Consider the following 12,409-nt stretch of genomic DNA (forward strand, 5'->3'; position numbering starts at 1 on the left):
GTATTGCTGTCACGATCACCAACTGGAGTGCCCATGAGCTCCACCAGTGGGCACTCCATCCCTGACTTTTGCCATTCACCCTGGACTACATTCCCCATAATCCTTTGCCGGACTCATCATCTATTGCATCACCTGACACTCATTAGATCTCATCATCAGTTCACAGCTGTCTCACATTAGAAGGACTTTAAAAGATGCCCACACACTCGAACACTTCGCTGGTGATTGTTTAGCCTGTAATGATTCCTAGTTTCTGTTATCCTGCCCGTGTTTCCTTGTTTTGCCTTGCCTTTGTGTATCTTGGACTGTTTATCTGGTTTTTATGATTGTTTTGCTGCCTGCCCTGACCATTGCCTGTTTACGGATTACTCTTTGTCTTTGCCTGGGATATTATTGTTTGCTGGTACTGGACCCTGCCCGTCTGTGTTATGTTTACGAATAAAGCCTGTATTTGGATCCTCAACTCCGTTGTCACTACGCCTCCTTCTTTACAATTGCATATTTAAATATTCATACAGAAACATATTCTGGAGGCAATCAAATTTGAGTGAAAATCATCAAAATCGCTGGCGGTGGCTGGCAACTTTTTTCAAAAATGCTGGCGGGGAAAGAGTTAATATCCTAATGATTTTTGTCATAAAAGAAAAATTGATAATTTTGACCCATACAATGTAGTTTTGGCTATTGCTACAAATATACCCCAGCGACTTAAGACCATGAACTTATTTCCCAAATCAAAGTACATGAGATGGATTTGATTCATATGATCAATCATCATCAATTTAGCAGCAGTGGTTAGCACACAAATTACAAAATATTTATTAATCTTTTGAATTTGCTTTTATTTTTATATTTTCACTTTTCATTTTAATACATTTTTTAGTCATTTTGTTTTGTGCTTTTGTCATTTTCGTTTGAAAAATTATTTGGTTTTGATGGCTTTTAATTGTTGATTTTGTAGCTGTATTTTATTTTATATTATTATGTCAATTTTTTTTACCAATTGTACAGTCCTTAGGACTACATTTTAGCTGTAAAGGGATCTATAAATAAACTACTTTTTTTTTTTTACTAATTATTTAGGATAATTTTTTTCTTTATTTCAAGTTAGTTCGTTCCGCTTCATATAAATATATATATATATTTTTTTTCAATTAGTAATTTTAGTCCTTCAACATAAAGAAAATTAGAAATGCTGCCTTGGAAACTAACTGAAATAAGTTTTTCAAATTTTATTTCAGCTTTACTTCAACTAACAAAAATGTTTTTTTATTCTTATAATTGTTAACGATAATAACCCTGTTTAGCAGTTGTGTAAAAGTCCCGCTTATTTGATTTTTTTTTATGATTTTTTTTTATACTGATCAAGATGGCTTTTAATTGTTGATTTTGTAGCTGTATTTTATTTTATATTATTATGTCAATTTTTTTTACCAATTGTACAGTCCTTAGGACTACATTTTAGCTGTAAAGGGATCTATAAATAAACTACTTTTTTTTTTTTACTAATTATTTAGGATAATTTTTTTCTTTATTTCAAGTTAGTTCGTTCCGCTTCATATAAATATATATATATATTTTTTTTCAATTAGTAATTTTAGTCCTTCAACATAAAGAAAATTAGAAATGCTGCCTTGGAAACTAACTGAAATAAGTTTTTCAAATTTTATTTCAGCTTTACTTCAACTAACAAAAATGTTTTTTTATTCTTATAATTGTTAACGATAATAACCCTGTTTAGCAGTTGTGTAAAAGTCCCGCTTATTTGATTTTTTTTTATGATTTTTTTTTATACTGATCAAGACTCAAGCTTAAATTTATGATATTCATGAGAGATGAGATATTATTGCTGCATATTATTGCATAATCTTGTATGTGTTACTGAAATGCAATCTTGGCAATTTGTATTCAAGTAGATACAAGCTGCGAGTGTCGTACCATCTTTCCTGACGTCTGCGGGGATGTTGGTGATGTTCAGGTCTTCGATGTCCAGCTGCCAGAGGTTGGAGAGCTGCCCGAGCTCAACAGGAAGATCCTGGATACCTGGATTACTGCAGAGACAGGAAGGATTCAAATCAAAGCTACGAAAGTCTAAACAAAACATCATCACATCCTGTGAGTTTCTCAAGCAGGAAGCAGGAGAGATGAACAAGCCCTTTTTGATATTGCATATTAGTTTGACTTTTGCAACTCTTGACTTTCAGCCACACTGTGAAAACCCTGAATCACCAACTGTGGGCTCTGCTCCAAAGCCTGGCTGTTTAACGGAATTTTAACCTCTTAAGTGACTGAACTGAAAGGCTCTACATAGTCAGCATCTCTGTGCATTATACGAATAGCGTTCCTCACTTTACTGTACACACAGGAGACTTGACTTGCAATTGATTTCAGCAGTTTGGCATTAATATGTTCCTTAGATTACATCTAATAAACAAAACACAGAAATATCGAATATAATATTCATTTTTAATTAAATATTAACAATTTCTTAAATTAAATTATTGCACAAATAAAATATTATTATTAATAATTAAAATTTGATCATTTTTATTTCTATCTGCCATTTTACTGCGCTTATCACAATGCATTATGGAATTGTTTTCTTGTCTTTTATAAATTTCATTATACATTATAAATTAATACATGAACATGTAAATATTCATTTGAGGTGAGATTATATTATTATGTGAGAAGAAAGAGTGATTTGATTTTGATTTTGATATGTACTTTTGACATTTTAATTTAAATTTATTTTAATAAAAACCTTGAAATTAACTTAAATTATTGTACTATTTTTAAGACTTTATTTTTAGTTCAAATAGAGTAAGAATTACATATGAATAATATTATAATTACGATTATATATTAATAATTTAGATTTCTCTAAGCACCAATTTTACTGAGCTTGTCAGAATGCATGATTGTCATAATGGTTTTCATAAATGACATTATAAAAAATATATAAAATCCTTCAAATGAATAACTAATGAAGATTTATTTTATTATGCGAGAAGAAAGTGTGATTTGATTTGATTTTTTATATTTTTATATTACAAAAATTTCAATTGCTTTCTATTTGAATATATTTTATAATGTAATTTATTCCTGTGATCAAAGCTGAATTTTCAGCATCATTCCTCCAGTCTTCAGTGTCACATGATCCTTCAGAAATCAGTCTAATTAATAAATTAACTTTTATTTTTATTATGCGAAAAGAAAGAGTGTAATAACTAATGAAGATTTATTTTATTATGCGAGAAGAAAGTGTGATTTGATTTGATTTTTTATATTACAAAAATTTCAATTGCTTTCTATTTGAATAGATTTTAAAATGTAATTTATTTCTGTGATCAAAGCTGAATTTTCAGCATCATTCCTCCGGTCTTCAGTGTCACATGATCCTTCAGAAATCAGTCTAATTAATAAATTAACTTTTATTTTTATTATGCGAAAAGAAAGAGTGATTTGATTTAATTATATATATATATATATATTTAGTTTTCATCTTAATTTTAATTTAAGTTTTAGTCATTTGAAATTAGAAAAAAAATTGAAATTATTCCTTGGTAACTACCTAAAAAAGTTTCTTATCTAATGTTTATATCAAAAATAATATCTGAATGCTGCGATTGACCAATCACAATCAGGTATTCCTAAGAGATGTGTAATAAAGTGGGGGAAAAATGAAGAACTCCATTTCCCATGATTCCCTGCGACTCACTTGGACAGATAGAGTTCGGAGAGGTTCTTGAGGGCACACACTGACGGCGGCACACACTCCAGCTGGTTGTCATTCAGGAAGAGAACTTCCAGAGAATCCCGCAGGATTACAGGAAACTGAATGGGACAAACTGCCAAAAGAGAGCCAGAGGAGATGAGAACCTCATCAAAACCACATAACATAGAAATCAAATCTCTGGAGACGAATGGATGGTCACTAACTCTAATGTAGGCCTACTACGAGACTGTAGAAACGTGTCCATATTTGCACGGCCATCAGAGCAGCTTTGCATTAATATTTAACGAAAACCCTTAATTATAGTTGCATCCATAAAGTGATAAAAAGGGATATAATATATAATATAAAATATTTGCAGAGAAGGCAATCCCATAATGCATAATATTCACAATAAAGAAAAAGCATCTGAACTTATAATGGATTAGTTTCCCTCCGTTTTATCTATTTCTATGCTTATTAGAGTTTCACAGCATTAGCATTTTCCAAAAGAAATAAAACACACACAAATATATATATATATATACACACACACTGACTAAAATTAAAAAAAAATTATTAATAATTTTAAACTGTAAAATAATAATAAAATGCAAAAGTTTGGGATAAGTAAAATTTTCCAAAAGAACACACACACACAAATATTATATATATATATATATATATATATATATATATAATTTTTTTTATTACAAATAATTTAATAAATAACAATAATAATAAACTGCAAAAGTTTGGGATAAGTAAGATTTTAAATGTTTTTGAAAGAAATCTCTTCTGCTCACCAAAGCTGCATTTGATCAACAATACAGTAAAAACTGAAATACTGTGAAATATTATTACAATTTAAAATAGCTGTTTTCTATTGTAATATATTTTAAGATGTAATTTATTCCTGTGATCAAAGCTGAATTTTCAGCATCATTCCTCCAGTCTTCAGTGTCACATGATCCTTCAGAAATCATAATATGCTGATTTGCTGCTCAAGAAACATTTCTGATTATTATCATTGTTGAAAACATCTTAATATTTTGTGGAAACTGTGATACAATTTTGTTAAGGATCCTTAAATTAAAAGAAGTTCAAAAGAACACATTTATTTAGTCTTTCTTGATCAACGTAATGCATCTTTGCGCAGTAAAAATATACATTTCTTTTGAACAATAGTGTACATTTTGTTGAATCACGAGCAAAAATGACTGTGACCGCCCGCCTTATTGCCTAAAAACACTTAAAAGTCTAATATGAGTCAGACTTTTGGATCCGTCTGAAAGGGTTTTAGTTTAGATTCTGATGCCATTAAAACAATCCACACAGTCTCAACAAAACATGATTACCACGGTGATATTACTCTGCTTTCTCTGAGGTGAGTTTGGTCATTACAGTGTGAAACAGACATGTCATGGCAACGTGACCGCAGTGTTTGAGTGACCTGTACCTGGCTCTGGGTCTCGTCTGTGCCATGTAGTGAAGAAGGCCAGTTTCCTGGTTTTGGTCGGCTCTCCCGTTCTAAAATGACATTCAGAGAGCAATCGATTTCAGATATTCACAATCTCTATATACAACCACAAGGACCGTGATGATGTACTAGCGAACTAGAAGAGCAATGAAGACACATGCCATTTTAAGGCCCCAAAAATATGTACCAAAATGTAGGCAACATAATTATGCTGCTTTCTAAGATATGCTTTTAGCCAAATTACAAGACAGCATTACATGTATTCTTTGCTAAGAAGGCAATTCCATAATGCATTATATGCACAACACAGAAAATATAAGCAATGTACCTAAAATGGACTATTTTACCTCGATTTGACCTGTTTCTATGGTCATTTGAGTTTCTCGGTATTAGCACTGTCCAAAAGAAAACAGCACACAAAATAAAACAGGAAAATAATAACAAAAAATTTAAAAATAAAAACTGTAAAAATAAAAATAAACAAAAACAAATAAAAGCAACAACAAAATAATATAAAATCAATAATAAAATAAAATAAAAACATTTATAATAATAATAATAATAATAATAATACAATTAACTAATTATTAAAATATATTACAAATAAAAATATAATATGAATAAAAACAAAATACAATTATTATTAATAATAAAACAAAACAATAGTAAACACATTAATATCATTATTATTAATAATAATAATAATAATAAGGAATAAACTAAACTAAACTAAAATTAAATTAAATAAGGTGAATAGTGTTATGCAAATAAATTATAAAGCAGCATCACATGTATCCTTTGCAGAGAAGGCAAGCTCTTTATACATAATGTGCAAAATACAGAAAAACGTATCTAGTAATAGTTCAATGTATTAAAAAAAATTACATTTTGACCTATTTTTATGCTTATTAGAGTTTCACATGGTTAGCATTGCCCAAAAGAGGTTTCTGTAGAAGGCATAATAACAAACAGCCTTCAGATTGGGAGTGTGCTTAAGATGCATTAAAATGCTGCCTATGTAGGCTCCCTAGGTTTTGGAACCAAGCCTTTCTGTGTTTGTGTGTGTCTGTGTGTGTCTGTGTGTTTGTATGTATGTGTGTATATATGTACATTTACATGTGTGTGTGTGTGTGTGTGTCGGTGTCTATACATTTACATGTGTGTGTATATATACACACACATGTAAATGTATAGACACCGACACACACACACACAGAGACAGACACACACACACACAGAGACAGACACACACACACACAGAGACAGACACACACACACACAGAGACAGACACACACACACACAGAGACAGACACACACACACACAGAGACAGACACACACACACACAGAGACAGACACACACACACACAGAGACAGACACACACACACACAGAGACAGACACACACACACACAGAGACAGACACACACACACACAGACAGACACACACACACACATAAATATATATATACACATTTACATGTGTGTGTGTATATACATTTACATGTGTGTGTGTGTGTGTCTGTCTCTGTGTGTGTGTGTGTGTGTGTATATATATATATATATATATACACATTTACATGTGCGTGTGTGTGTTTGTGTCGGTGTCTATACATTTACATGTGCGTGTGTGTGTGTGTGTGTCTGTGTACATTTACATGTGCGAGTGTGTCTGTGTCTATACATTTACATGTGCGTGTGTGTCTGTGTGTGTGTGTGTGTGTCTATACATTTACATGTGCGTGTGTGTATGTGTGTCTGTGTCTATACATTTACATGTGCGTGTGTGTGTGTGTGTCTGTGTCTATACATTTACATGTGCGTGTGTGTGTGTCTGTGTCTATACATTTACATGTGCGTGTGTGTCTGTGTCTATACATTTACATGTGCGTGTGTGTTTGACCTACTTCCCCAGTTGGTTTCTGGACAGGTCTAGTGTTCGCAGACAAGAGCATTTCCATTTGTTTGGAGAGGGCAGAGTGGAGATTTGGTTCCCACACAACTTCAGAGAGACGATGGCCTAAAACACACACAGTGATCTCAGTGACACACACACCTGCAGCTACAAACATGAGCCTGCACTCACTGCTACTTTAAGTCATCTCGCAAGCGTGGACTTATTACTGTTATTAGCACATACGAGACATTTATCTGTTATGTAAAGAGTGTTATTGCTTCATTGCTGACGAATGATAAAAGACATATGCAGGTTTAGTTTTCTACAATGGATTTCAGGTAAATATTTTTAGTTTTCTGTCTAATAAAGTATTTCAGTGTGAGAAATCGTTGAAGAGTCTGTGAAAAGAAATCATGAGGAGTGCGGGAGTGAACTGTCAGAATGAATCAAAATGAAGCGCAAACAAATTCAGGGCTTTTTGCAAACCTGTTTGTCAGATTAGATCAAAAGTGTGATTTATTTGTAAATCTGGCATCAGTTCTGATTCTAAATAGCAGACAGAAAACACATGATTGCAGAAATATTATCAGAAAAAATTATTTTTGACTATTAGATTAGTATTTACTTAGTAAATTAGTAACGCCCCTGCTTTATACTCTCAAATGACTACAAATAAAATTACAAATAAAAACGAAATTAAAATAATAATAAAAGAAAAACATAAAATAAGACAACAAAATAAGATAAAATAAATCCAACAACAAAATAATAAAGTTAAATAATTAATAAAAATAAAATAAAAAAGTAAAAAAAAATAAAGAAAAAAAAAATAAAACAAATAAAATAATTAAATAAAAAATAAATAAAATAAAATGAGAAAAAAAACAACAAAATCTAAAAATAAATAATAATATAAACTAAACTAAAATAAAATACTATGTAAGTCTATGCAATCTATAACACATAGTCAGTTTTGACTCCTTCTTCCCGGTGTAATCATCGCCTTCTGCTGTTTAAAAGAGCACAGATTTTCAAGTCAAACTGTTTGAGCATTAAATTGAATTTTAAATGACGAAACTCCCATTTCCCTTCTTACGCTTTCTTTTTTCTAGTTTGCAATCTCTATTTCTCTCTCTGCCGTTGGCTTTGTGTTGACATCTTGCCAGTTAACTTGTGAAACTGACAGTGAAGTTCATGAATACTCAACAACTATAAAATCCTGTCCGAGCTGCTCAGCCGTACGTTTGTAAACACTTCACGACACACTCGGAGCCTTTTGGCTTATTCGTGTAAAAAGCTATTATTATTAAAGCTGAAGCTTTTCTCTGATTCAGTGGTGTCTATCATGAGGAGATAAGTTCAGATGTGCTGCAGGTGACGTTTACTGTGAGCACAGCGCCACCATGAGCTCAAGACAATATGAAACTGGTGGACTGAGTGCTGCTAGTTCAAATATACAATTCCATATAAAAATATATTTTAAAAATATATAAAAAACCAAACTCTTTCTTAGTGAATTAAAGGATTTGACCAGGAAAAATATTAGTGGAAGAATCTTACAAAAACCTGTCAAAAACACGCCTGATGACCATATTTCACAATATTTCTGAAGAAAGAATTTAAATTTAGTTTTTTAACATTGTGACATTCCTGTAAAATCTCATTACCACAATGAAAAAAATTTTAAAACATTAATTGAAATATAAAGTATTGCTTATGCGGATTTAAATAAATAAAAAAACACTATGTTAGAGGTAAAAAAAAACTTTTTTTTAATATAAATAATTGTTTATTTTTTTAATTATAAAAATGTATTCTTTTATTTTTTTATTAAAATTAATAATAATAATAACAAAACTACTAGACTTATTACAGCAATGTGATTAATGAGAATAATGACATTCAGATTATTGAGAATAATGGGCATTAAGAAAATAAAACTTTAAAGTTTATAGACTCTTCATAGACTCATGCATAATTATTTTTCTTTGGGCAAAATATTATAATTTCTTGTGATTTCAGCACATTTCCTCCTGTAAACTCCCATTATGACAATGCAAATAATAAGATACATCCATTAAAATTTAAAGCATTTTTATGCTGATTTAATAAAAAAGTTATTTTATTTATAAAATAATTTTAAAATTTTTCAATACTATATTTTTATTTTATTTTATTTGTAAATAAAAAAAAATAAAAAAAATTCTTTATTACAGTCATGCAATTAATGAGAATAATAACATTGAGAAGATTGAGAACAATAATTGGCGATTTAGGAAAGAAAAAAAAACACTATAAAGTACAAACATCCAGACACATGTGTAATCTCTTTGGTCAAAATGCTGTATCTTATTTTAATTCTTGTGATTTCAGCACATTTCCTCCCGTTCCTTACCTCTAGCTCAAATATGTATGAGGGCAGCTCCTTCAGGACGTTCTCGGAGATGTCCACCTCCATCAGATGAGTCTTCCAGAAGATGGAGATGGTGTCAGGAAGGAACTCGATCTGGTTGCTTGAAGCTTTGCAGATTTTCTGTGGGGAAAATGATCTCTGATAATCCTCATATGTTGACAAAAAATACCAAGCTATTCACTGATAATACACGGCATTCATTTAACCCAATCACATCAGATGCGGTTGAAATTGATGCATATTTGTCTTGTAGAGGCATCATAATGTTTCATGTATAATATGCTTTGCTTATGATCCTTCATTTAAGTATATGTTGATTATCGAGGCCGGCAGACAGCACTGAACGTGTGTGATCACATGAAGGACGTGTCTGTGCCGGCAACCCACCAGAGGACAGGCCCAGGGGTCGGGGAAGCTGCTGAGTTTGTTTCTGCTGATGTTGAGAGAGCTGAGGGCCTTCAGACAGTGCAGGATGGAGGAGGGCAGGTCCGTCAGGCTGTTGTCGGACACATCCAGCTCCTGCAGCTTACGGAGGCCGATCCAGTTCGTGCCTGCAGCAGAACGCCGGCTGTTAGCTAATACAGATCTGTGATGATAAGCACTTAAAAATCACGAGATGCTGAACAACCAGTCCGAGTAACTGTGCGCATTTACATACACACATTAAGCAGATGCCTTTATCTAAAGCGACAAACAAAAGAGGAACAAAGCAAGCGTACTTGCTGTGTTTATTGCATAAAACATAAAATAACAGCGCAAAATCAAGTGTTTACTACAGAGGCCCAAAAAAAGATAAAACATTTTTTTTTAAATAATCGGGAATTATATTTTGGAAATGCTTAAAACATTTTTTTTTTAATAAAACTTAATCATGTATTATTATTAGTATCAATTATTATTGCTTATACACACACACACACACACACACACACACCCCACACACATCCTACACACACACACACACACACACACACACATATATATATATATATATACACCACAGGAACCGCACACCAGCTCCTCTAATACACATTATTCTCCTTTTACTGTGATTTTGATGTTATTTGTCAGTGTTTATGCACAGGTATGAAGTCTCGTCCTGAATACATTTATAAAGAGGAACTGGCGCTAAAACTTCCGTAAAATGAAGCCGCAGCACTGTTCACGAGCCCAGCGCTGACCTTAAAACAATTCAGCGGGATGAGTCTCACCTGCAGCAGCGTCCCGTCCGCAGGAGCGTCTTTGTCCTGCAGGTGGCGCTGTCTGAGCAGCTGCCTGCTGAAGTCTGCGTGATCCATCAGCGTGTACGAGGAGAAACTGGCTCCATTGTCCAGCAGAAAACACGCGACCTCCTTATTTGCTGAGGAGAAAACCAGCTTCAGTTAGAGCAGGAAGAGCTTTCACTTTATTTCTCCACACCTGAAGTGAAAGAGGAAGTGAGCGCCGGGGAGGAAGTGCATGTGTGTGCTGGAGCAAAGCGGGAAAACCTGATCAAAATTCCCCTGCTTTCACTTTTCAGGACCAGTGTACAGTTCAGGAGGATAAAGCTTAACTAGTTCAGTCCCTGACAGAAAAATCCAAAAGTGATGAGTTAATAAATGTCCTGGTCAAACCAAATCACATCCATCACTTTAAGAAATTCAATAAAACTAGAGCAGGGTTCCCAAAACTGGGGTTTGGGAGTTGATCATAATTCATTAAAGGTAATAATTCATAAATCAACCTTAACCTCAACCTCAATAAATCATTAAGGTAATAATTCATTAAAATTATATATTAAAAAAATCATTATTAAAAAATTATATATTATTTTGATAAAAATATATTTAAAAAGACAATTTTATTTGATTGCTTTCATGTCATGTGACCATTAACCTACATTAGAGAGCTGCAAACAAGTCGTGGAGAAGTCGTGGCCTAATGGTTAGAGAGTCGGACTCATAACCCAAAGGGGTTCGAGTCTCGTACTGGCAGGGATTGTAGGTGGGAGGAGTGAATGTACAGCGCTCTCTCCCACCTTCAATACCACGACTGAGGTGCCCTTGAGCAAGGCACCGAACCCCCAACTGCTCCCCGGGCGCCGCAGCATAAATGGCTGCCCACTGCTCCGGGTGTGTGTTCACGGTGTGTGTGTGTTCACTGCTGTGTGTGTGCACTTTGGATGGGTAAATGCAGAGCACTAATTCCTAGTATGGGTCACCATACTTGGCCACATGTCACATCACAAAAAAAAAAGTCACAAACAAGCAAAAAAATTAAATGACTGAAATATTCTCTTAAAATCTCAGGGTCATTTCACGTATATTCAGAGGTGTTCAGCTGAGAGAAAAGTTAGTACAAATTTTAAAGTAACATATCACTGATAATTTTGTTTATGTATTTACCCCTTTATCTGAAAAATGTAACATTTTGGTAAAAGTTTACAATCAGTTCTCATTTGTTAACATTAGCTAAAATCAACGAACAACGAGCAGCATTTCGTTTACAGTATTAATCTTTGTTAATGTTATTTAATAAAAAATAATTTGTTCATTGCGTTCATGTTGGTGCATTATTAATGTTAACAGCTATAACTTTTGATTTAAAAAATTTATTAGTTAATGATGAATTAAACATGAAGATTAATAAAGGTTGTAGGAGTATTTCTCATTGTTCATGTTAACTAACAGAGGTCAGTTTATATGAATGCTTAAATGCTTAAAATAAAATATTTTACATTAAAAATAAATAATTAATGATCAAAAAACATCAATTGTATTAAAAAACTATCAGTTTCTTTTAAAATAATACAAATGAAATATAATGCATTTGTAGTTTTGGTCAAATAATGTGCTGCTTAACAATTATTATAAATAGTAATATATTTCTGTCAAAATTTCATTAAGTTGAACTATACAATGCCGTCC

At 32.6% G+C, this 12,409-nt stretch overlaps 1 protein-coding gene across 1 annotated transcript in view; it reads right to left on the reverse strand.

The window, feature by feature from the left end:
* Nucleotides 1-12,409, reverse strand: part of LOC107553777 (leucine-rich repeat serine/threonine-protein kinase 1-like) — an 89,558-nt gene that overhangs the window by 63,341 nt on the left and 13,808 nt on the right. Inside the window, exons 5-11 of the mRNA XM_016236084.1 lie at nucleotides 10,674-10,863; nucleotides 9,891-10,089; nucleotides 9,486-9,623; nucleotides 7,101-7,213; nucleotides 5,175-5,245; nucleotides 3,722-3,851; nucleotides 1,939-2,051 (exon numbers count right to left, since the gene is read on the reverse strand). Of these exons, the coding sequence (XP_016091570.1) occupies nucleotides 1,939-2,051; nucleotides 3,722-3,851; nucleotides 5,175-5,245; nucleotides 7,101-7,213; nucleotides 9,486-9,623; nucleotides 9,891-10,089; nucleotides 10,674-10,863 (954 nt within the window). The remainder of the gene's footprint in view (nucleotides 1-1,938; nucleotides 2,052-3,721; nucleotides 3,852-5,174; nucleotides 5,246-7,100; nucleotides 7,214-9,485; nucleotides 9,624-9,890; nucleotides 10,090-10,673; nucleotides 10,864-12,409) is intronic.

Source organism: Sinocyclocheilus grahami, unplaced genomic scaffold (genome assembly GCF_001515645.1).
Source record: "Sinocyclocheilus grahami isolate Dianchi unplaced genomic scaffold, SAMN03320097.WGS_v1.1 scaffold481.1, whole genome shotgun sequence".
NCBI lineage: Eukaryota > Metazoa > Chordata > Actinopteri > Cypriniformes > Cyprinidae > Sinocyclocheilus > Sinocyclocheilus grahami.